Source organism: Myxine glutinosa, chromosome 9 (assembly GCF_964187855.1).
Source record: "Myxine glutinosa chromosome 9, kmMyxGlut1.1, whole genome shotgun sequence".
In the NCBI taxonomy this organism is placed as follows: Eukaryota; Metazoa; Chordata; class Myxini; order Myxiniformes; family Myxinidae; genus Myxine; species Myxine glutinosa.
Genome location: NC_136269.1, coordinates 106,689,484 through 106,716,634, shown reverse-complemented (window position 1 = coordinate 106,716,634; position 27,151 = coordinate 106,689,484). Strand labels below are relative to the sequence as shown.

Genomic DNA, 27,151 nt, shown 5'->3' with positions numbered 1-27,151 from the left:
GATCAGACGTTTCCTGTAGTTCTTAACCAGGTTTGCACACACTGCAGCAGGGATTTTGGCCCACTCCTCCATACAGATCTTCACCAGATCCTTCAGGTTTCGGGGCTGTCGCTGCGCAACACAGACTTTCAGCTCCCTCCAAAGATTTTCTATTGGGTTCAGGTCTGGAGACTGGCTAGGCCACTCCAGGACCTTGAGATGCTTGGTACGGAGCCACTCCCTCCTTAGTTGCCCTGGCTGTGTGTTTCGGGTCGTTGTCATGCTGGAAGACCCAGCCACGCCCCATCTTCAATGCTCTTATTGAGGGAAGGAGATTGTTGGCCAAGATCTCGTGATACATGGCCCCATCCATCCTCCCCTCAATACGGTGCAGTCGTCCTGTCCCCTTTGCAGAAAAGCATCCCCAAAGAATGATGTTTCCACCTCCATGCTTCACGGTTGGGATGGTGTTCTTGGGGTTGTACTCATCCTTCTTCTTCCTCCAAACACGGCGAGTGGAGTTTAAACCAAAAAGCTCTATTTTGGTCTCATCAGACCACATGACCTTCTCCCATTCCTCCTCTGGATCATCCAGATGGTCATTGGCAAACTTCAGACGGGCCTGGACATGCGCTGGCTTGAGCAGAGGGACCTTGCGTGCGCTGCAGGATTTTAATCCATGACGGCGTAGTGTGTTACTTATGGTTTTCTTTGATACTGTGGTCCCAGCTCTCTTCAGGTCATTGACCAGGTCCTGCCGTGTAGTTCTGGGCTGATCCCTCACCTTTCTCATGATCATTGAGGCTCCACGAGGTGAGATCTTGCATGGAGCCCCAGACCGAGGGAGATTGACTGTCATCTTGAACTTCTTCCATGTTCTAATAATTGCGCCAACAGTTGTTGCCTTCTCACCAAGCTGCTTGCCTATTGTCCTGTAGCCCATCCCAGCCTTGTGCAAGTCTACAAATTTGTCCCTGATGTCCTTCGACAGCTCTCTGGTCTTGCCCATTGTGGAGAGGTTGGAGTCTGATTGAGTGTGGACAGGTCTGGAGACGGCTTTGCGGTCGGTCTTTGCGGTCTTTGTGGTCGGAGACGGTCTGGAGACGTCTTTTATGCAGATAACGAGTTCAAACAGGTGCAGTTAATACAGGTAATGAGTGGAGAATAGGAGGGCTTCTTAAAGAAAAAACTAACAGGTCTGTGAGAGCCGGAATTCTTACTGGTTGGTAGGTGATCAAATACTTATTTCATGCAATAAAATGCAAATTAATTACTTAAAAATCATACAATGTGATTTTCAGGATTTTGGTTTTAGATTCCGTCTTCCACAGTTGAAGTGTACCTATGATAAAAATTACAGACCTTTACGTGCTTTGTAAGTGGGAAAACCTGCAAAATCGGCAGTGTATCAAATACTTGTTCTCCCCACTGTATATAAATATATATATATATATATATATATATATATATATATATATATATATATATATATATATATATATATATATATGTATAATAATAATACAGTCATCCCTCGCTATATCGCGGTTCACTTTTCGCGGCTTCGGTACATCGCGGGTTTTTCTCGCTAGTATATGTAAAATTATATCGCCGATTTTTCGCTATATCGCGGGATTTTGCGGTATAAATGTATTTTTATATACTATTATTTTAAATATTTTTGTGGTAAAATAAGCATTTTCTAGCCTAAAAAATTAAAAAACGTAAAGAAATAAGAAAAATACAGTATTTAAAACATATTACAAGAAATAAAATACTGTACATAGTGTACAGTAGAAGGGTAGACAAAGAGTCGTGCGTATGGAAAACGCCAGTACATTCATCATCGTCATCACCTTCATCGTCATCAGTACTGCACAGCTAATTCATCATCATCTTCATCACGCAAGTTGTAGTATTGAAGAGCCGGGGCTCTTGCTTGATACGGACGAAATGACGGGCAAGACACAAACTCGTCCGAGAAGATATTTATTCTCAAAACCAACTCGGGAACACTGAAAAGCCCATTTATCGGGCTGCATTATAAAGCACAACCAGAAACCGAAAGCCACGCCTCTCAAGCGTGGCGTGCTTCGGTGGTCACGTGATCAACAGGTGTAGCTGATTATACCCGCAAAGCGCGGCACGCTTTAGCGGTCACGTGACCAGCCACTCTCGCGCCGGGAATCCCCGCCGGTGACGTCACCGGCTGGAGCAAGGAGATTCTGATGCTGGTCTTGCTTGGGGAACCCATGGGTAGCTACAGTATCTTCAATGGTGAGTACCCATTAGAATTTTATATGTTGTTAAAATTACGTATGTTTAAGAGTGTAAAAAGTGTTTAAGAGTATAGGAAGTGTTTATAAGAGTATGGGAAAGGTTAATAAGAGTGTGGGGAGTTCATAATGCTTTAAAATATATATATATTAAAAAAAAAAATATGGTCGCTACTTCGCGGATTTTCGTCTATCGCGGGGGGTTCTGGAACGTAACCCCCGCGATAAACGAGGGATCACTGTACATTTATTTTATATAGCGCTTTTCAAGAAGCCCAAAGACGCTTATATATATATATATACACACACACACACACACACACACACACACACACACACACACACACACACACACACACACACACACACACACACACACACACACACACACACACACACACACACACACACTTTATAGATATTGTTGTGGTTTTGGAAAATGCACCCCCATGGGTAGCACATCCATGTACAGTTGTACACCCTAGGAATCTGCAACAATAAATACGATTTGAGAGCGGTGTGCTGTGTGATGCAGCGCTCATCATTAGTAGATCCAGCCTGTCATTGAATAAATCGTTTTTTGAACAACCTCTTATACCTTATCAACGACCCAAGAGACCCAATCTAGATGCTCCACTTAAGGGCAAGTCTTAGGCAGGAAGGTCATGCGAACCACAATTTTCTTTCCTCCTCTTACATTGCCAACAAACACAGTCACAAATCATAACCACCACAATTTCCTTAATTCTCATCCACATTCTCCTCATACTCCCTTCCTCACTACTACGGTGCAGAGGTCAGTCATGCAAGTTGTTATTGAGCCGGGCGAGTTGTTTATTCAGCCTGACATGATAGTGTGTACTGTATTGGGAAAGATCATCTCCTGGAATTGCCCAATTGTGACAAGCTTGCCATCTTGCTACAAAGAATCACTTTAGTTACAATCATTGAAAACTGGGGGCTTGCAGGAGAACTGGAAACAAAGTGTCACTTGCTATCCTATAAATGGAGAAACCTGCGGGTTCAACATTTTACTAACTCGGATACAATTTAACATGTACCAAAGTGGGACAGAAGGAGGGCCGAACACAGGCCCAAAACATGTTCAGTATCTCGAAGTTGTGGTAGAGGTATCTCGAAGCTGTGGTGGAGGATGTGGTTGAGGCTGTGGTTGAGGATGTGGTTGAGGTATCTCGAAGATGTGGTGGAGAATGTGGTTGAGGATGTGGTTGAGGATGTGGTAGCAGTATCTCGAAGATGTGGTGGAGGATGTGGTTGAGGATGTAGTTGAGGCTGTGGTTGAGGATGTGGTTGAGGATGTGGTTGAGGCTGTGGTAGTTGATGTGGTCGAGGTATCTCGAAGATGTGGTGGAGGATGTGGTTGAGGATGTACTTGAGGATGTAGTTGAGGATGTAATTGAGGATGTGGTCGAGGTATCTCGAAGATGTGGTCGAGGTATCTCGAAGATGTGGTAGAGGTATCTCGATGATGTGGTTGAGGATGTGGTTGAGGATGTGGTTGAGGATGTGGTTGAGGTTGTGGTTGAAGATGTGGTTGAGGTGTGTTGCACTGCACCCCTTTGGTCAGGCAGGTCTGGACAGTTGTCATTGCTTGAGGAATCGAAGTGTCGTCTCCTCCAGTCGTAAGAAGCAACACCGTGTTGAGAGTGACGGCTCCGCTCTTACACGCACCATGCTCACAGCGACGGCTCCGCTCTTACACGCACCATGCTCACAGCGACGGCTCCGCTCTCACATGCACCAAGCTCACAGCGACAGCTCCGCTCTCACATGCACCATGCTCACAGCGACGGCTCCGCTCTTACACGCACCATGCTCACAGCGACGGCTCCGCTCTCACACGGACCATGCTCACAGCGACGGCTCCGCTCTTACACGCACCATGCTCACAGCGACGGCTCCGCTCTTACACGCACCATGCTCACAGCGACGGCTCCGCTCTCACATGCACCATGCTCACAGCGACAGCTCCGCTCTCACATGCACCATGCTCACAGCGACGGCTCCGCTCTTACATGCACCATGCTCACAGCGACGGCTCCGCTCTCACATGCACCATGCTCACAGCGACGGCTCCGCTCTTACACGCACCATGCTCACAGCGACGGCTCCGCTCTTACACGCACCATGCTCACAGCGACGGCTCCGCTCTCACATGCACCATGCTCACAGCAACGGCTCCGCTCTCACATGCACCATGCTCACAGCGACGGCTCCGCTCTCACACGCACCATGCTCACAGCGACGGCTCCGCTCTTATACGCACCGTGCTCACAGCAACGGCTCCGCTCTTACACGCACCGTGCTGACAGCGACGGCTCCGCTCTTACACGCACCGTGACTCACAGCGACGGCTCCGCTCTTACACGCACCGTGCTCGCAGCGACGGCTCCGCTCTTACACTCCCCGTGCTCGCAGCGACGGCTCCGCTCTTACGCTCCCCGTGCTCGCAGCGACGGCTCCGCTCTTACACTCCCCGTGCTCGCAGCGACGGCTCCGCTCTTACACTCCCCGTGCTCGCAGCGACGGCTCCGCTCTTACACTCCCCGTGCTCGCAGCGACGGCTCCGCTCTTACACTCCCCATGCATCCAGAAACGCGTGGGATAGGAGAAACGTGGTTGGATCAAGTTATCCCTACATCCTCGCAGCCATTAACCTGCCTGTACAATAACAAATGCCCTCCAGCGTCCAGTGTCGGTATAAATACATAGCACATCCTGGAAAGCCATCTTAAACCTATATTTAGATATATACAGCAGGTCTTCATATGTATACAGCACGATGACGAAACGATCAGAGCAACCATCAATTAAATGTTTACAAGGATGGTCGTAAGAACCACGTGGTCTCTATTACCAGCTGATGGATCGTGGGTGGACTCGTGGTCCATGCACGTGAACACACAGCGACACTGCATGCTCACACATAAAGGAGGGTATTCCCATTGATCTATGACTCACAGATGTGACCGACAATGTCTCAAGCTTCCCATATTCCTCATTACTAGTTAAACATGCGCATGCTCCGGTTCCTCCAGCTTACCGGTTAGAATTCCGACGCGCACTGGCAGCGTGGACGGATCCAGTGCGCCGTGGCCAGCCATTGGCTACACGAGGACGCAAATCAAGACGCAGAAAGAGAAGGAGAAGGACGCAAGCTGCGGATGGGAGGAAGGAGAGATACACGGACCTGGTAAGGAGGAAGGGGAAAGCAATCAGAGCACGGGAAGACGAAGGAACGAAGGGAAGCAGGAGCGGGTTCCCGACGCTTTTGGAGGGGCGGGCCGCCCACGCGCGCAGCGAGAGCGACGGCCAATCAGAAGCGCACGCCGTGAACCCTCAACCAATTGCCTTGCAGTACCAGCCGCGAATGAACCAATGGCAATGGGGGATACCCCGAGTTGGACAAAAAAAAGCAGGTGCATCATCGTCACAGTTTTTATTCTTTATCTTTCATCCCGCCAAAAACCCCTGCATATTGAAGCAGGGCGATGCATCCTCAGTAACACTGTCACATTTACAAGCAAAGGGAAATAATACATTGAGCAAGTAGAAGAAGATTCGTGGAGCTAACCTTAGATGACGTCATTTAGTGTTTGTGTTGGCAAACACTCGTGCAATGCAGACTTAAATTCCTTGTAAAATCTGCCATATTCCATGAACATTTTAACCCTATAGAAGATATAATGCCCCTTTTATTTTTATACCATGATAACTTCCGATAGCCGGATTATTAATATTTTCACAACTTTAAAACGGATAGGCCCTATAATTAATCTACAAAATTGATAACAACAACAACAACAACAACAACCAAGAAAGAGCAACCAATGATTGCTGGCCTTTGTGGGGTGTTTTGGTGCTTTTTAAAGTTTTTTTTTATTTTATGGGATTTTTTCCACCACAAAGCATGCAAGGCCACTCGAGGTGGGGGTAATTTATAATAGTACGTATTTTATAGACGTAGTTGCATAGTGCTTTTTTATAATAGTAAGTACTTTATAGACGTAGTTGCATCGTGTTTTTTAAATATAATAGTACGTACTTTATAGACGTAGTTGCATAGTGCTTTTTTAAAATAATAGTACGTACTTTATAGACGTAGTTGCATAGTGCTTTTTTTAAATAATAGTACGTACTTTATAGACGTAGTTGCATAGTAGTTTTTTTTTTATAATAGTACGTACTTTATAGACGTAGTTGCATAGTGGTTTTTTTAATAATAGTACGTACTTTATAGACGTAGTTGCATCGTGCTTTCTTAATAATAGTATGTACTTTATAGACGTAGTTGCATTGTGCTTTTTTTTATATAATAGTACGTACTTTATAGACATAGTTGCATTTTGCTTTTCTTTTTTTTTTAATAGTACGTACTTTATAGACGTAGTTGCATAGTGCTTTTTTAAAATAATAGTACATACTTTATAGACGTAGTTGCATTGTGCGTTTTTATATAATAGTACGCACTTTATAGACGTAGTTGCATAGTGCTTTCTTAATAATAGTACGTACTTTATAGACGTAGTTGCATTGTGCTTTTTTTAATATAATAGTACGTACTTTATAGATGTAGTTGCATAGTGCTTTTTTTTTTTTATAGTATTGTTACGGACGCGGCTAGGATGTTAATTGGCCGAGCGGATGGCTGCCGCACCCGAACAGTTACCCTGACTAACCCGATTCCTGAACGTTGGCCAAAATCGCGCCACAGATATTCAATATGGAAACCTCTAAAGCGACCGAATGTGAAGAGGAAGAAGAAGACGTACAGAGGAATAACAGGATTTATTATTTACACACACTAAAGCAAAAGGAGCAGTCAAGGTGATATACAGGGAAATGGAAAAAGCAGGTGACACAGTGAAATCGTTAGCTTACCTATTAACAGTCTTAATTAACCCAGGGACAAGACACACAGAACAAACTCACGTACACGAATGGGGAAATTGCAGGTTGGTTTTTGCTGGAGGGAGAAGGTCGAAACACAAGCTGGAAGGCTTGGCAGGGCGCACAGCAAGCCGGTCCTCGTCAGGCTGGGAGCGAGCAGGGCGACGTCGGCACACGTATCTCGTTGCACGCCTCTGGCTCTTTTGGTCCTCCCCTTCTTTCCAAATCGTCTGACGCGTCTTTCTCTCCGATCTCCTGCCTGCGCGATCGTCGCACGTATTTCTCTCTCCTTGCGCGTCTCTCTTTGGGGCGTCGTCGTGCGGGTTATATATGCCACGCCCTTGAACCTTCGCGAACCTACTCGATGTTTCTCTCCACACCCTCTCCAAGTCCAGCCCCTTGTTCTTGGTTGGTTGAGTGGGGCTGACTCACTCCTCCCCTCTATGACGAGGTGGGGACACGCCTTTCTTCTCCGAGGTTACCTCGTGCATAATGGAGTCAAATGCAGCAAAGTGGACGGCAGATGAAATGCAGCAAAGTGGCTAAAGGAGTCAAAATGCAGCAAAGTGGACGGGAGATGAAATGCAGCAAAGTGGCTAAACCTGGCACTTGGAAGATGCCATGGGGCGTCGGAGGGACCTGTCTTATTTAATTGATGCAACGTAATGAACTAGTGGGCCACAGAGCCTTATACTAACATGTATTAAGGACATAACTACGAGGGGAATTTAAGATTGGCTACGTGTATGCGATGGATTAACTACGGGCGACTTTTGATCTTTATACTATTGGAGGGTGATATTTACAAGATTTACAGCATAAAAAAAGGGGAAAATTTACATCAGATTACCCACACAATTCCCATATCCCCAAAACTGCATCCTCCTTTCTTACGGGACGTCCCGGCCCGAAAATTTTACCTTTAATGTGACACGCAGGTGCGATTCCCTCTACAATTAACCTGACCCTGAGTGCGACAATATTAAAACACAAATAAATATGTCCCGCTAATTGCGTTGCACCCTGCCTAACAGTTTCACACCCACAGCTAACCGAATTGCGGAATGGTCTTCAAACTATACATTTACGGTGGGGGCGCATTATTTACAATGACTGCTTTTATTTACAATACGCAACCCAGGACCTGTGATTGTTATTTTTGGGGGGGGGGGGGGGGGGAGACAGTCTGCTCTGCATCGACGCACCATGAAGCACCCAAAACGCACCAAAACACCCTCAAGCACCAATCAGTGCACAGTCATTGCAGTTCAATAATAAAAATAACCAAACAAACCCTTGGTGGTGTCTTGCTCTTCGGCTCCCTCTGCTGGCTATTGCTATCTTCCAGGTGTTGTCATCTTCTTTGCTGGTGGCCTATTTGCACATAAAATAAAATGCACCAAACGTGTCCGTTTTTATTTATTTATGGCCCACAGGGCCATAGTGTGGTTCACCTGTGGGGCATAGGTGCCCTGTGACCAAGGTCCGCCAGCAAGATCTCGGGCCTTCATGGCCGGTTCCAGCAGAGGGGCCATGCCTCAACCCATGGGGTCCATCAGTGGTGCTCAGCCACAGACATGTGGGGTCCATAAGGTGGTGCATCGATGCAGACAGCTGTGGTTGCGAGAGGTTCGGGCGCCCAATGGCGGACTCTCGCACGCTCCCCTCGGCACCCAGTGGCGCACAGTCCTCATGTGGGAGACAATGGGGGGGGGGGGAGACAGATGAGCGAGGGGTAAGGTCTCAACGGTACACATCAAACAAAGGCAATGCAAGGCGAGGTGCGTATGGAGACGGAGCGGAGAAAAGCTCGTCCCTACCGTACGTCACCCCCCCCCTGTCACCTACTCTACCCTTGCCCTTACCCCATATTTACAACATCTACACATTACAAATTCGTCACTACTGTCACGCCTTCCCCATATTTCTCCTACACCAAATTCGTCACCACAATCCCTCTAACCAAAATTTGCCATCACCCAATTCATCATCAATCCTCATAAGGAGGAAGAGATGGAACATCAGCACAATGTCACACCCACGTCATGATGCGTCTCACATTCCAAACATTTGCATCAAAATAATAAAAACCACCTGGCATGGTGTGGAGGTACGTCATCTCAGGTGAGTGGATGTAGATGGTGCAAGGAGATTTCAAACCTAACTATCTTCTAAATGACATTAACACACTTTTACACTACCCGGGGTCTTTCCCTGCCAAACCATTGGCCATCTTACTCTATGCGGTTTTAAGAACCAAATTCCCATTGACCAAACTGTGGTGCTTCCTCAATTTGGGGTCTCACTCCCCCGGTTCAACTCCCTGTGCCCTTGCACAATTTCAGGACTGGGGCGTGTGGCTCTCCCAGCAGGTCTACCCACCTGCACACCTCCACCACTGTAGTTGCCTCCGAGCTTACCTGCTCCTCACCTAACCTATCTAATTGGGGAAGGCCCCTCCTGGCTCTGTCACCCCTCGGTGCCCTCTGGCACAGGGCTACCCGGGTCCGTCCTCCGGATCCTCGGGCCCCATCCACAACAACTACCGGCTCCCAGAGCCCACCTGCGGCCTCACCTGGCCGACATCCTAACAGTGGCGGAGTGTCAACCAACTACACACACTAACAGGCTACACGCCCAGCCATTTCCACAACACTAATGCACCCATCCAAGTACCATTCTTCCACACGCACCACAGATGCCAATATCCAACCACAATTTACCTGTACCCTCTACCTAACACTTACACTACCCTCCCCGGGTATTCGTGATGGGGTCCATCCTCCTTTCCCCCATCCACACCTTCGCACCATCCACTCCACTCCACTGTTTCCACCATACTCACTCCATGACCATCCATTCCAATACTCCATATACTCCAGACCATTTATTCCATACACCTGTTCTTCATTCACCTGTTGTTGCACACCTGTGCAATCACACCTGGTGCCACCTGCACCCTCCTTCCTTCCTGGACCATTTGGTCAGCACAACTCACATCACTATCACTCACTCAAACACTGCTCCATACACCTGTCCAGTTGCACACCTGTGCAATCACACGTTTTAACCATACACACGGCATCATCTGAACTACCTGTTGCCCTGCTAACTTAGTGCTCCCCGTCTTCCCTTTAAACTAAGCACATACCACGTCATTATCATCCACACTAATCTACCTGCGTCCCCACTACAGGTATCATTGTCACTACCTAACCTTAACGTTACCTAAGGTCATCTTCTCTAGATCCCTATCATTATCCTAACCCTCCTGGGCTAGTTTTCACTGCCAACCCCATAACTATTGCTCCTTTGCCCCCGTTGTGAGAGATGGCAGAGTTCCCATTCCACCACATCGGGTATCTCTCACTATAAATTTTGCTCACCAAATTCCAGCCAATTAAAAATTTGCCAATCACTACCAATCATCACTCTGCCAATCCCTTGCCAATCATCAAATTTTGCTTTTTCTAATTTCGGCTCCAAAACACTATCCTCATCACACGTCTACTCACTTGAGCCTCTCGGTGCGCCAATTCATCTCTAAAGCTCGGCTTCGTAAAGCCGAGCAATGAATGCGGGTTGCTTGGTGCCGGTGGCTGGATCCGTCCGGCACTCGGTGCAGGGAAGGGGGTTTACCCGGGCTGAGATCCCACGCACCATCTCGGCACAGAGCCGTCCAATGGCCCGATCTCGCCCTGCCGGAACGCCTCAACCACAAAGGGTTGTCGTGACGACCCTTCCTACCGGGCCGCCCGCTCCGCTTAGTGGAGCACGGACGCAGCCGTTCAAAGCGCGGCCCAGCGTGGATCCCGCACGGCGGTTCTTTCGAAACCGCCGCGGTCACAATCCCCGCGGATCCCCATGGCACGCAAAGCTGCCCGGCACGCACCGAGGGCCCGATTCGGCTATACGTCGCTCTAACCGCTAACCCGGTTAGCGTCGATGCTCCATTCGGATGCTTACACCCCGCAGCCCGTTCCTTGCTCATACATCCAGCCGTTCCCATGCTCCTAGTCATTGCACCTTCTCTTACACACCCAGGTACACTCATTCTGCTCACAGACTTGGTCACACACCTGACCACCGCACACCTTTGCACACACTCGTCGTTCGCACACCTCACCAACACACCTCTTCGCGCCCCCTCCTCGGTCACCTCCTCTGTGACAACCACAGGTGTGCTCTCACTTGCACACCCAACCACGTGCCTCACTACCAACTCCAGCGTGCATTCCCATACACGCTCTACCATTCCAGGTGTGCATCCTTCCATTCCAGGTGTACATCCTCTCTCACCTGCCACAACCAACTCACGCTCCGTGTCACTCTTACTACTCTCACCTCCACACTCGGTCGCGCACTCACCCTCACTCTCGCCAGCGCACTCTTTCCTCATGCACCCGTCCGTTACACACCTTTCTCGTGCATCCTCTTGCGCACACTCTCCCGTTACACCCTCCGTAACACTCACCACAGGTGTGCACTCTTTCGTTACATCCTCTGTAACACTCCCCACTACGCGCTTCCATGTGCCCCCTCGCACACGCGCTACGACCAACTCAGTCTCGACAGCAAACTCACTCCTCGGCGCGCACTTTTTCCTCACACACCCCATAGTCGGACATTCTCGCACACCTCCTCTTTCGCACACCGTACCTGTCGCACACTTCACCAACGGCCTCTCACGAACACCCGGATCCAAACCAACCCCCAAGCCGACTGAAGCTTCCCTCACACCATATACATTGCCGATTATATCGCCACTCACCTCGGCACCTCGTCTCCGCACCTCCTTCGCCACCTGCAAACTCTTTATTTGGTTGGTGAGAACATCATCATGATTTGAACACAGACCTTGCACATACTCCATCACCTCCTCCTTTATCTCCTTTTTAGTTTCCGTCCGTCTCTTCTTAATTTCACTCACCCCCTCTTCCACTTCCTCTAACTTTTGCTTCACCTCTTTCATTTCCCGGTGCGCCCCTTCAATTTCGTCCTCTAAGGCCACCTTGACAGTTTCTATGTGCGTCCTCACCTCCAGGTCCTTCGTCTCCATTACTTCTGTCACCTCTTCCAACCTCTTCGTCAACCCCTCATGTACCATCTGACATTCCTTCTTTGTCGCTATTAATTCATTTTTTATGTATTTTTGTGTCGCTTTTAACCCCCCAATTATTGCAGTGTTCTTTTCCACTTGGTCCACTAGTTCCTTTTGGCCCACTGTCAGCTGTTCTACTCCCCTCGTCAGACCCTCTATGCCCCCCTGTAACCTAGCCGTATTATTCCTCACCTCTTTCTCCATACGCTTCTCACCTCGCTTTACAGCCTCGCGTACCCCCGAGACCTCCTCGCTTACACCTCGTCGTATTTCCTCCCCCATCTCCTCCATCTCTTTAGTAGATGCCGCCCTCATCTGTCCCAATTCATCCCTCTGAGCATCCAGTTTACCTTCCAACCCGATTTTCACCACCTCTATCTGGTTCCCCATCCGTTTGATTTCCCGGGCGGATTGCTCCCCTACTTCCCGCAATTTGCCTTCCATCCTATCTTCTAGCCCCGTTAACCCATTCTTTACCTCTTTTATCCCGTTGTCTAACCCCTCAAATTTATTGTCTAACCCCACAAATTTATTGTCTAACCGTTCACCGGTACCCCTCGCTTCGTCCCTCATTGCTCCCATTTGGCCCCTCAATCGCTCACTATTAGTCCTCGCTTCGTCCCTCATTTGCTCACTATCAGCCCTCACTTCGTCCCTCATTCGCTCACTATTAGCCCTTGCTTCGTCCCTCATTTGGCCTCCCATCCTGTTTTCCATCCCTTTGAAATTATCGTCTGTTTTTACCATAAAGGCCATCATCTGTTTCATAAACAGGTCCAAATTCATTGGCATCTCGGGCTCGGCTGCCGCGACCACGGGCGCGGCTAAATTTGGTGCCGCAACAACCATGTGCGCGAGGGCGCCATTTTGTGCGCCTGATACCTCCTTAACCACCTCCTTATTTCTCTCCTCCATTTCTTCCCTCTGGTCCTGGGTTACCCCTAACCCCTCTTCTAATGCCCCCACCGGCATCCCGCCGCCTTGACTATCCATGGCACGATGTTCAATTTAAGATTTTACAAAACAAATTTCGGCCCACTCGTAATTTGAGTGCACGAAGCGCTTCAGGTCCGTTCTTGCTCCTGGCACCAATTGTTACGGACGCGGCTAGGATGTTAATTGGCCGAGCGGATGGCCGCCGCACCCGAACAGTTACCCCGACTAACCCGATTCCTGAACGTTGGCGAAAATCGCGCCACAGATATTCAATATGGAAACCTCTAAAGTGACCGAATGTGAAGAGGAAGAAGAAGACGTACAGAGGAATAACAGGATTTATTATTTACACACACTAAAGCAAAAGGAGCAGTCAAGGTGATATACAGGGAAATGGAAAAAGCAGGTGACACAGTGAAATCGTTAGCTTACCTATTAACAGTCTTAATTAACCCAGGGACAAGACACACAGAACAAACTCACGTACACGAATGGGGAAATTGCTGGTTGGTTTTTGCTGGAGGGAGAAGGTCGAAACACAAGCTGGAAGGCTTGGCAGGGCGCACAGCAAGCCGGTCCTTGTCAGGCTGGGAGCGAGCAGGGCGACGTCGGCACACGTATCTCGTTGCACGCCTCTGGCTCTTTTGGTCCTCCCCTTCTTTCCAAATCGTCTGACGCGTCTTTCTCTCCGATCTCCTGCCTGCGCGATCGTCGCACGTATTTCTCTCTCCTTGCGCGTCTCTCTTTGGGGCGTCGTCGTGCGGGTTATATATGCCACGCCCTTGAACCTTCGCGAACCTACTCGATGTTTCTCTCCACACCCTCTCCAAGTCCAACCCCTTGTTCTTGGTTGGTTGAGTGGGGCTGACTCACTCCTCCCCTCTATGACGAGGTGGGGACACGCCTTTCTTCTCCGAGGTTACCTCGTGCATAATGGAGTCAAATGCAGCAAAGTGGATGGCAGATGAAATGCAGCAAAGTGGCTAAAGGAGTCAAAATGCAGCAAAGTGGACGGGAGATGAAATGCAGCAAAGTGGCTAAACCTGGCACTTGGAAGATGCCATGGGGCGTCGGAGGGACCTGTCTTATTTAATTGATGCAACGTAATGAACTGGTGGGCCACAGAGCCTTATACTAACATGTATTAAGGACATAACTACGAGGGGAATTTAAGATTGGCTACGTGTATGCGATGGATTAACTACGGGCGACTTTTGATCTTTATACTATTGGAGGGTGATATTTACAAGATTTACAGCATACAAAAAGGGGAAAATTTACATCAGATTACCCACACAATTCCCATATCCCCAACAGTATGTACTTTATAGACGTAGTTGCATAGTGCTTTTTTAAAATAATAGTACGTACTTTATAGACGTAGTTGCATAGTGCTTTTTTAAAATAATAGTACGTACTTTATAGACGTAGTTGCATACTATATTGAGGGTAGTGTCCCCGGAATTCAGTATCACTCTTTGAAGTCCATCAACGAGGATTATTGTAAGCAAAGGCCAGACATTCAGTATGAGCAAAAATCAGAGCAGACATCCCCATTTCCGGTCGTGGTCCACTTTACACATTCTCCGCCCTTCCGGATCTAGATGTATATCGTTAAAGCTTCAAATAGCACAGTAAAACAAATGAACACCAATTACTGGTGAGATTCCAAAGGTAAACAAGAAAGAGCCATCAGAGATTGCAGATCCTTGCCAGGAGGTGTTTGTTTGGTTTGGATTGCTGAAGCATCCTTTGGGTCTTTTGAGTCATCGGTGTATTTTGGGTCCTCTGTGTTGGGTCCTCCGCACCACCAACATTCAATAGTGATCATAACTCCCTAACAGTATGCGACCATGAAGCTCCAAATGACCACGTAATGCACAGTCGAGTGGACAGTCCTGAGGCATATTTGGGATTGGACACAATTACAGAGAACATGGCAGAACCACGAGAGCTCATTCAGGACAGCGGTGGTATGCACAGACATGGGAGCCCCAGACCGAGACAAAGTCATCATTATAGATAGACAAGCCGTTGTACATGAAACCATGAAAAAAATGCCGCGTAAGGATAAAATCCGTGACTTGGGTGATGCGTTCATCACCTGAATTGACGTAGTGATGAAGTCATACTCAGAAGGTTGAATCATATTCGACAGGTACATCACTGGGTCACTGAAGGAAAAACATGGGCTAAGAGGACAGGTACTCCACAACCAGTCAAGTTCATCGTACAAGATGCAATGTGCCTATGTACTGTTGGCCCATGTAGATACAAACTGACGGAATATCTGTGGGAAAGATTGCTGAAGCATTTTGCCACAAGTGATCGCGAGTGTGGACTTGTTGTTGTTGTCTATGGAACATCAACCTACACACGCAAAGACAACATTGTCGATAAGGACCCATCGACTCACAGTCATGATGACGCCGATACTCAAATTCCGCCTCATGTGATTGACGTCACAACACAGAACACTTCGATTCAAGATATCTATGTGTTGTCTCCACACCAGACACGTTCCTACTGCTGATGGATCTTCTAGCAACTTGCACAATACATGTACCAGGCAAATTAAAGCGACGGACAGGCCAAGGTAGGTTTTTTCTGATCAAACTTAAAGGAAGAGGTTTGTTGCAATTGGAGCTGAGAATTCAAAGCCATTGGTCGGACTCCATAACTTCACGGGTGCAGATCGGGGTGGTAAATTATTCAGTACGGTATATGAAATAAAACTTTGGTATTCAACTTTCTGGAACTCACACCTGAATATCATAAGAACTTTCCAGAGATTTGGATTTTTTGATATTCAAGAAGAAACTGGCATCGACTACATTGAGAGGTTTGTGTGCAATGTCTATGTCCCTCATGTCCCTGTGTGACTGTCATGGAGCTACGATGGAAAAAGAGAAAAAGCTTAGAAGGAGAAAAACTACCACCAACACTCAACACTCATGCCTCACATACTGTAGACAGAGCCAACTTCATATCAAGACGAGACGAGTCTTCCAAAGAAGCGAGGCCAGAGATTCCTCTCTCCGAGGGCAATGGATGGGAACGGAGTGCCGATGGGCTTTTTACTCCTGTGAGATGTCTTGAAAAGCTCTCCTCTTGCTGTTCTTCGCCTTGTCAAATGTGGATGTAAGGGGTAAGGAGGTAAGGAGGTAAGGTTTACATCTTCCCGTCCTGTAGAGGTAAGGACAACCGTGTGTGTCAGAAGAATGGATTGTCTTGCACAGACCTATGCAAGTGTGTGGATTGTGGAAATATAGAGGATTACAGGGTCAGCCATAAAGAGGACCTGTGAACGTACACAGGGTTACCACATAACCGACTGGTGAAAGCAAACAAAAGGAGGTATATGGCATGGAAAGTAACAAATGGATCGTGAAACTCCAATGACTGAAGGAACTTTTGTGAAATCCGTGTACAACTTCAATGGAATTTGTTTGTTTTTCCATCTTTATTATAATTCATCCAATGGTGAAAAGAAGATAGGTTCAGCTAATGTTGAAAAATCTTTCACTAGGTGAATAATGTCATATTGTTATGGCAGTGGTTGCATTTTTTTTTTTTACATCGTCCATGTTTTTGTTATTCCCAACGTGGTCCTTTCACGGTCAGCGGAGACATATGTAATTGATGGGCAAATATGGTGGTCAACAGCTGTTTTGAAGACCTGGAGGGAAGAATGACGTTCAAGAGAATGTGGAAGTTGGTTCCACAGGAGGGGAAAACAGGAAAAAATGAGCGGAGGTGAGCAGTGATTCCGGATTATTGGAATTTCACCAGAAGGCTGTTAATGGTGGACACGTGAGCACTGCAGCAACTTGTGGCACAAAGCAAAGAGAGGGCATGTGCAAGACCAGAAAGGAGGTGGCAGAAGACAGAGCGACCACCGACCTCACTGTGATGGCAAAGTGATAGACCCATAGACTCAGCTTCATCGTGGGAGATTCCAATGATCTTGATTCCAAAGGATCCCAAAAGAGGCCTTAGTTTCCACAGCGTCGAGATAAGAAAGGTATGAGGCAGGGGCACCAGCCCAGAGAGGAGAGCAGTACTCCATCAAACTGCAGATGAAAGCCTTATAGATGGAAAGGAGTTCAGGTGTGCCAAAGAAGGACTTTGTATGATGGAGGATGCCCAGTGGCGGATGGCTTTGGAGGCCAGCTTGGAAATATGGTTTTCCCAGGAAAGATTATGGCAGATGGTGAGACCGAAAAGCTTGAGTGACAGAACTTATTGGAGAGGATTGTTCAGAAAGTAGATGGGAAGTCGGTCTTTTCGGATTTAAATTGCTGATACACCACAAAGTGTGAGAAACTTGATATTTACCACACAGATTACTAACTCAATAACTCATGAGATGGTGTGCATGAGATTTTGCCACAGCCAATACATTTTCACTTCAAAAGAAACAAGGTGGGCAACAAAACTTTTGAGATGATCTTTATGTACATCCCTTTCAGGACACCTGCTTTCACATTCTCATTGTTTTAAAACTTAGCAACCTCGATGTTTCTTGAATGATCATAGTAGAAGGAAAACACATAATGGTATACCTGGAATATTGTGGGAAAGGGCTGTGGGGGATTGGGGTTCATGGTGCATTTTCCATTCCAACTCTCATCTGATGTTGCGAATGACAAATTACAGGTCACAGATCTAAGTCTGGGTTGAACAGCCAAGACACAGCACGATCTGGTGTAAGGTGGATTGCCCTAAACGCTTCGTCAAAATTCCATGGGGGGCACTCATTCACAATGTGATGAATAGTCTGATCTGGGTGAACAATCACTTGCTTGCTGTCTTTGAAATTCAACTTGTGGAGGTGGTGTGATGTCCTTCCATGGAGTGTTCGGATCCTGTTGAGTACAGACCAATGTTTCCGGGGAAAGGTTGAAACATGGAGGCAAATCACTCATCATTAACTCTTCAGACTGCTGAGACCCGTTCGACCTTTGAAAGACCCTTTAACACACCAAATATCCTCAAGATCCAGAGAACCCAAAAGTCCCCGAGGACCGAAAAGACGCAGAAGCCATAAAAGTTCCCGAGGAGCCAAAACTCCCTGAGGACCCAAAATACCGAAAAGTTACCAAGGCCCCCAAAAGACCTAGATGACCCAAAAGTCGCTGAGGACCCAGAAGAACCCGAAGACTCAAAACACCCAGAAGACCCCGAAGACCTGAAACACCCCTGAAGACCCAAAAGTCCACAACAACCCAAAACACCCAGAGGACCCCGAAGACCCAAAACACCCCAAAAACCCAAAACAGCCAAAAGTCCCTGACAAACCAAAAGCCCCTGAGCATTCAAAAGACCCCCCACCACCCTCCCCCCCCCCCCCCCCCCTACTCACCGCATCGAGTCCGGCAGGCAGGTGTGCTTCAAGGCGTTGAAGACCAATGTAATTTTGGTCCAATGACCCAACGGGCCCACTAGTGGTTATAAGTAACGATCGATAAGAATAAGACCGTGCGAACACATTCCCATCCTCAAACTCAACGAGAAGGTTCAAAACTTTTCCTTTTATCCTGACGATTTAATCTTCCATCAACCATGAACACAGAGATCCACGTGCGATGGAGAGTGTCTTCAAATAGATGTTTGTTACAAGATAACAAGGTGAAACAAGAAAAAGAGCAATCAGAGATTGCAAACCCTCGCCATGATGTATTTTCAGTGGTTTTAAAAAGCTTTTCTGTTAAAACAAATATGGCGGCCGAAATACGTGACCGATGACGTCATCATTATTTTTTTTTCGAAACGAATGTATTCCTCGATTATGCTCAAGAAATTTCATCTTGATTGGATGAAGTTTTGTACTTGTCGAATTATGACGTCATAATGGAGGCACCTATGACATCATCATTAACATATTTTATTCCCTATGGAGAGTTCTTTACAATGAGCCATGTCTCAATTTTTTCTATTCCGTGCTTTCAGAGATATAGAGGTTCAAAGTTTTTCGATTTTTTCAAGATGGCGCCCATACCACGTGACCTTTACGTCATAATGATCATTTTAAAAATTCTACAGGTGGAGGTGAAAATTTCCTGTCAATCGGACCAACGGTTGCAGAGAAAATCATATTTCTTCTGTGCAGACAAACAGACAACCAAACAGACAAACGGACAAACAGACAAACAAACGAACAGACAAACAGACAAACAGACAAACGGACAAACAGACAAACAAACAAATGGACAAACAGACAAACAGCCAAACAAACAAGCAAACAAATGGACAAACAGACAAACAGACAAACAGACAAACAGACAAACAGACAAACAGACAAACAGACAAACAGACAAACAAACAAGCAAACAAACGGACAAACAGACAAATAGACAAACAAACACACGGCCAACAGACAAACAGACAAACAAATGAAAAATCGGTCAGAGACCGAGGACATGCCGGCATGTACTTTTTTATCGGCCATTTAGGACAAATATGGCGGCCGAACCACGTGACCGATGACGTCATCATTAACATATTTTATTCCCCATGGAGAGTTCTTTACAATGAGCCATACCTCAATTTTTTCTATTCAGGACTTTTGGAGATGTGGAGGTGCAGAGTTTTTCGGTTTTTCCAAGATGGCGGCCGAACCACGTGACCGATGACATCATCATTAACATATTTTATTCCCCATGGAGAGTTCGTTACAATGAGCCATGTCTCAATTTTTTCTATTCAGCACTTTCAGAGATATGGAGGTGCTAAGTTTTTCGGTTTTTCCAAGATGGCGGCCGACCACGTGACTGATGACGTCATCATTAACATATTTTATTCCCCATGGAGAGTTCTTTACAATGAGCCATGTCTCAATTTTTTCTGTTCAGCACTTTTGGAGATATAGTGGTGCAAATTTTTGCCGTTTTTCCAAGATGGCGGCCGACCACGTGACATATGACGTCATCATTAACATATTTTATTCCCCATGGAGAGTTCTTTACAATGAGCCATGTCTCAATTTTTTCTGTACAGTACTTTCGGAGATATAGAGGTGCAAAATTTTTCGGTTTTTCCAAGATGGCGGCCGAACCACGTCACCGATGACGTCATCAATTGGGCACAGTCTATTCCAGGGCAAGACCAATATGTGTGCAAAGTTTGGCGATTCTCCATGCAACGGTGTAGACGCAGTGCTGCAAAAAGTCAGACAAACAGACAAACAGACAAACAGACAAACGAACAGATCAACATACTTGCCGGAAAAAATTTTCCGGCAAGTAACAAACGGACAAACAGACAAACAGACAAACAGACAAACGGACTGAAATGCAACACCCCCACCTCTGGCGAGGGTAAAAAGGAAGTTAGAAAAATCGCAACTCAATGTCTAGCGTCATGACGTCATGCATACGGGACCCAGAGTCATGACGTCATTCATACAGTTGTCAACGTCATGAAGGGCAGCGTCCTCAGATGGCATGCGATCGCTAAAACGTTTATATAATTTGCTCCAAAATCAGCAGCAAAGTGAGAAATTCTCCAAATATCTAAATCAGAATATCGAATCTAATACTCAGATTAGGATGTGTTTGTAAAGCTCGTGCAACATTCACCATTTCAATAAATATTGAGGGGAAGATGTTGAAAACGTCCTGGTTAAGTAAGGTGGTGCTCGTACTAATAAAAGGAGCTCCTGGGGTAAACAAGTCATACTTACCTGACAGGAGAAGCACTTTGATCAAAAAGGTAGTGCTCTCAGGACGAGACCTTCCCATTGCACTCCGGGGGAGTTGACCCTTGCGATTTCCCCAAATGTGGGAAACTCGACTGTACAATTTGTGGTAGTGGGGGACTGCGTTCGCGCTCTCCCCTGATATTGAAAATAATAACAGGTGAACTTGTGTCTGCGCTAATTTGGGGGCACGAATTATTCCTTCAATTTCCTTTTTTCATTTAATGATTACTCGTTCACCCGCTCACAACGGGAGCGGAAAAAAGGGTCGTTCCTCTTTGGGGTATGTCGATTACAGTCGATCTCTGGTCGGATCTCAAGAACATTGGGTGTGTGTTCATTTACCAAGTTTCTTGCGCAGAGATCGCCAAGTGGTTTAAGCATTTGAGCAAGCACTCCATTCAAAACCGTTAAGGAACGGCTGGCTTGGCAAGCGCAAGCTAGCTGCTTGGTATAGGAGCACATCCCGAGCTTCTCCCTTTCAGTTTCGTATCAAACAGCAGGAGCGAGTTTCAAAAGTTCGCTACGAAAAATTCCTCGGCAGTGAAAGAAACATGAAAGACCACAGAATCTTGTTTCTCACAGTCTGAGAGTCCTTTAGGTGCTTTTTTGCAAACTCCAAGCGGGCTTTCACGTGTCTTTCACCGAGGAGAGGCTTCCGTCTGGCCACTCTGCCATAAATCCCAGATCGGTGGAGTGTTGTAGTGATGGTTGTCCTTCTGGAAGTTTCTCCCATCTCCACACAGGATCTCTGGAGCTCAGCCAGAGTGACCATCGGGTTCTTGGTCACCTCTCTTACCAAGGCCCTTCTCCCCCGATTGCTCACTTTGGCCAGGCGGCCAGCTCGAGGAAGAGTCCTGGTTGTTCCAAACTTCTTCCATTTAAGAATTATGGAGGCCACTGTGCTCGTGGGAACCTTCAATGCAGCAGAGATTTTTTTGTAGGCTTCCCCAAATCTGTGCCTCGACACAATCCTGTCTCTGAGCTCTGCAGGCAGTTCCTTCGACCTCATGGCTTGGTTTTTGCTCTGATGTGCATCGTCACCTGTGAGACCTTATATAGACAGGTAGGTGTGTGCCTTTCCAAATCATGTCCAATCAATTGAACTTACCACAAGTGGACTCAAATCAAGGTGTAGAAACATCTCAAAGATGATCAAGAGAAATGGGAGGCACCTGGGCTAAATTTCAAGTGTCATAGCAAAGGGTCTGAATACTTTTGCAAATGTGATATTTCAGTTTTTTATTTTTAATAAATTTGCAAAACTTTCTAAAATCCTGTTTTCTCTTCGTCATTATGGGGTATTGAGTGTAGATTGATGAGGGAAAAAATGAATTTAAACGATTTCAGCATAAAGCTGCAACATAACAAAATGTGAAAAAGTGAAGGGGTCTGAATACTTTCTGAATGCACTGTACTTGTACCAAGTTTGACTCAGATCCCTTTAGCCGTTCTCAAGTTATCGCGGTAACGAAAACCTATAAAGGACGGACGGACGGACAACCTGAAAGCATAAATCCTCCGGAAAACTCCCATCTTCTTTTCCCCTAAATGCCCAATTATAATGTGATGAATTGTTCATCTGGGTATTCCTATGTTGGAATTTTTTTAATTGTGATTAGCCAATGCTGAGGCTGGTCTTATAAATGATGCCCTTGCATCTTACGGTGAAAGACCTGCCTGAACTCGGTCTATCATGCACAACAGTTCATCTTACCACCAGAAAGGACGATCCCATCCAACCTGTTCTTGGATGGACAAGTAGTGCGAGGAAAATTAACAAAGGGGATGGTCATTGAGACACATTGTAATGTCATGTGATTCAATGAAGTCGCATCATCGGACTTTGGGGTCAAAGGGCAAAGTCTGTCATCGGTATATAAATTGAGAACGGCTGAAGTGATCGAATTCAAACGTGGTACAGGTAGTTATAATGATGTAAAGCTTAACGAATTAGAAATTGGGTTCCCGAGGTCAAAGGTCATATCAGGTAAAAATGTGATAACCTGTGAACAGCTGATCAAACAAAAATCATTAAATGAAAAAACAATTTAAAGAATAATTAGTGCCTCCAAATTGGCGCCGACACAGGTCTTTTGGGTCCTCTGGGTATTTTGGGTTGTTGGGGACTTTTGGGTCCTCTGGTTCTTTCAGGGTCTTTGCGATCTTAAGCGTCTTAGTTGTGTTAAAAGGTCTTTCAAAGGTCGAAAGGGTCTCAGCAGTCTGAAGAGTTAATGATGAGTGATCCGCCTCCACGTGATCATGACCAAGGAAATCGATAAGCAAGTTCGTTTGCGATGCATTCGGAGCGACCGAGTGAGACTGGGACTTTCCAGGATTGAAGGACATGCTCCATTTATCAGACAAGTCTCGAATCATTTCCAGATCAGCAGAGAGAGGTGCAGGTCACTGTATGACACAATATGGGCATCTGCAAATAGGAAGAGAGGGTTTTCCAGAGCAGAGGAAGGTTATTTATGTCGATGAGGTGCAAGATAAGGTTTACATTCTCAGATTCTTCTTCGCTTAGATTCTGAGAACAAGACTTAGATTCTTCGAACAAGACGAAGATTCTTAGAACAAGACTTAGATTCTTAGAACAAGACTTAGATTCTGAGAACAAGACTTAGATTCTTCGAACAAGACTAAGATTCTTAGAACAAGACTTAGATTCTGAGAACAAGACTTAGATTCTTTGAACAAGACTTAGATTCTTAGAACAAGACTTAGATTCTTAGAACAAGACTTAGATTCTTCTTAGCTTAGATTCTTCGAACAAGACTTAGATTCTTAGACCAAGACTTAGATTCTTCTTAGCTTAGATTATTCGAACAAGACTTAGATTCTTAGAACAAGACTTAGATTCTTCTTAGCTTAGATTCTTCGAACAAGACTTAGATTCTTCGAACAAGACTTAGATTCTTCGAACAAGACTTAGATTCTTAGATCAAGACTTAGATTCTTAGAACAAGACTTAGATTATTCGAACAAGACTTAGATTCTCAGAACAAGACTTAGATTCTTCTTAGCTTAGATTCTTCGAACAAGACTTAGATTCTTCTTAGCTTAGATTCTTCGAACAAGACTTAGATTCTTAGACCAAGACTTAGATTCTTCTTAGCTTAGATTATTCGAACAAGACTTAGATTCTTAGAACAAGACTTAGATTCTTCTTAGCTTAGATTCTTCGAACAAGACTTAGATTCTTCGAACAAGACTTAGATTCTTCGAACAAGACTTAGATTCTTAGATCAAGACTTAGATTCTTAGAACAAGACTTAGATTCTTAGAACAAGACTTAGATTCTCAGAACAAGACTTAGATTCTTCTTAGCTTAGATTCTTAGAACAAGACGTAGATTCTTAGAACAAGACTTAGATTCTCAGAACAAGACTTAGATTCTCAGAACAAGACTTAGATTCTTCTTAGCTTAGATTCTTAGAACAAGACTTAGATTCTCAGAACAAGACTTAGATTCTTCTTAGCTTAGATTCTTAGAACAAGACTTAGATTCTCAGAACAAGACTTAGATTCTTCTTAGCTTAGATTCTTAGAACAAGACTTAGATTCTTAGAACAAGACTTAGATTCTGAGAACAAGACTTAGATTCTCAGAACAAGACTTAGATTCTTCTTAGCTTAGATTCTTAGAACAAGACTTAGATTCTCAGAACAAGGCTTAGATTCTTCTTAGCTTAGATTCTTAGAACAAGACTTAGATTCTTAGAACAAGACTTAGATTATCAGAACAAGACTTAGATTCTTCTTAGCTTAGATTCTTAGAACAAGACTTAGATTCTTCGAACAAGACTTAGATTCTTAGAACAAGACTTAGATTCTTCCAACAAGACTTAGATTCTTAGAACAAGACTTAGATTCTGAGAACAAGACTTAGATTCGTCGAACAAGACTTAGATTCTTAAAACAAGACTTAGATTCTTAGAACAAGACTTAGATTCTCAGAACAAGACTTAGATTCTTCTTAGCTTAGATTCTTAGAACAAGACTTAGATTCTTAGAACAAGACTTAGATTCTCAGAACAAGACTTAGATTCTTCTTAGCTTAGATTCTTAGAACAAGACTTAGATTCTTAGAACAAGACTTAGATTCTTAGAACAAGACTTAGATTCTCAGAACAAGACTTAGATTCTTCTTAGCTTAGATTCTTAGAACAAGACTTAGATTCTTAGAACAAGACTTAGATTCTGAGAACAAGACTTAGATTCTTCGAACAAGACTTAGATTCTTAGAACAAGACTTAGATTCTTAGAACAAGACTTAGATTCTCAGAACAAGACTTAGATTCTTCTTAGCTTAGATTCTTAGAACAAGACTTAGATTCTCAGAACAAGACTTAGATTCTTCTTAGCTTAGATTCTTAGAACAAGACTTAGATTCTCAGAACAAGACTTAGATTCTTCTTAGCTTAGATTCTTAGAACAAGTCTTAGATTCTCAAAACAAGACTTAGATTCTTCTTAGCTTAGATTCTTAGAACAAGACTTAGATTCTCAGAACAAGACTTAGATTCTTCTTAGCTTAGATTCTTAGAACAAGATTTAGATTCTTAGAACAAGACTTAGATTCTCAGAACAAGACTTAGATTCTTCTTAGCTTAGATTCTTAGAACAAGACTTAGATTCTCAGAACAAGACTTAGATTCTTCTTAGCTTAGATTCTTAGAACAAGACTTAGATTCTCAGAACAAGACTTAGATTCTTCTTAGCTTAGATTCTTAGAACAAGACTTAGATTCTTAGAACAAGACTTAGATTCTCAGAACAAGACTTAGATTCTTCTTAGCTTAGATTCTTAGAACAAGACTTAGATTCTCAGAACAAGACTTAGATTCTTCTTAGCTTAGATTCTTCTTAGCTTAGATTCTTAGAACAAGACTTAGATTCTGAGAACAAGACATAGATTCTCAGAACAAGACGAAGATTCTTCGAACAAGACTTAGATTCTTAGAACAAGACTTAGATTCTTAGAACAAGACTTAGATTCTTAGAACAAGACTTAGATTCTTAGAACAAGACTTAGATTCTTAGAACAAGACTTAGATTCTAAGAACAAGACTTAGATTCTTAGAACAAGACTTAGATTCTCAGAACAAGACTTAGATTCTTAGAACAAGACTTAGATTCTTAGAACAAGACTTAGATTCTCAGAACAAGACTTAGATTCTTAGAACAAGACTTAGATTCTTAGAACAAGACTTAGATTCTTAGAACAAGACTTAGATTCTTAGAACAAGACTTAGATTCTTAGAACAAGACTTAGATTCTTAGAACAAGACTTAGATTCTCAGAACAAGACTTAGATTCTTCTTAGCTTAGATTCTTAGAACAAGACTTAGATTCTCAGAACAAGACTTAGATTCTTCTTAGCTTAGATTCTTAGAACAAGACTTAGATTCTCAGAACAAGACTTAGATTCTTCTTAGCTGAGATTCTTAGAACAAGACTTAGATTCTCAGAACAAGACTTAGATTCTTCTTAGCTTAGATTCTTAGAACAAGACTTAGATTCTTAGAACAAGACTTAGATTCTCAGAACAAGACTTAGATTCTTCTTAGCTTAGATTCTTAGAACAAGACTTAGATTCTCAGAACAAGATTTAGATTCTTCTTAGCTTAGATTCTTAGAACAAGACTTAGATTCTGAGAACAAGACATAGATTCTCAGAACAAGACGAAGATTCTTAGAACAAGACTTAGATTCTTAGAACAAGACTTAGATTCTCAGAACAAGACTTAGATTCTTCTTAGCTTAGATTCTTAGAACAAGACTTAGATTCTTAGAACAAGACTTAGATTCTTAGAACAAGACTTAGATTCTCAGAACAAGACTTAGATTCTTCTTAGCTTAGATTCTTAGAACAAGACTTAGATTCTTAGAACAAGACTTAGATTCTGAGAACAAGACTTAGATTCTTCGAACAAGACTTAGATTCTTAGAACAAGACTTAGATTCTTAGAACAAGACTTAGATTCTCAGAACAAGACTTAGATTCTTCTTAGCTTAGATTCTTAGAACAAGACTTAGATTCTCAGAACAAGACTTAGATTCTTCTTAGCTTAGATTCTTAGAACAAGACTTAGATTCTCAGAACAAGACTTAGATTCTTCTTAGCTTAGATTCTTAGAACAAGACTTAGATTCTCAAAACAAGACTTAGATTCTTCTTAGCTTAGATTCTTAGAACAAGACTTAGATTCTCAGAACAAGACTTAGATTCTTCTTAGCTTAGATT

The 27,151-nt window shown here is 44.6% G+C and overlaps 2 protein-coding genes and 1 non-coding gene across 5 annotated transcripts in view; 1 reads left to right on the top strand and 2 right to left on the bottom strand.

Annotated features, from left to right (window-relative positions):
* Positions 1-5,543, bottom strand: part of LOC137435116 (gephyrin) — a 279,017-nt gene extending 273,474 nt beyond the window's left edge. For 2 of the 3 annotated variants that reach the window (XM_068128600.2, XM_068128601.2), the window contains exon 1: positions 5,320-5,543. In XM_068128600.2, the coding sequence (XP_067984701.2) occupies positions 5,320-5,380 (61 nt within the window). In that variant the 5' untranslated portion in view covers positions 5,381-5,543. Of the gene's footprint in view, positions 1-5,133; positions 5,145-5,319 lie in introns of those variants that run through there. The other variant, XM_068128602.2, reaches the window with a different exon arrangement.
* The window catches only part of LOC144893653 (uncharacterized), a 1,023,192-nt gene that overhangs the window by 542,548 nt on the left and 453,493 nt on the right, over positions 1-27,151 (bottom strand). The window lies entirely within an intron of this gene.
* LOC137435888 (U1 spliceosomal RNA) lies at positions 20,880-21,043 on the top strand. The gene has a single exon (XR_010986182.2). It is a non-coding gene; the product is annotated as a U1 spliceosomal RNA (small nuclear RNA).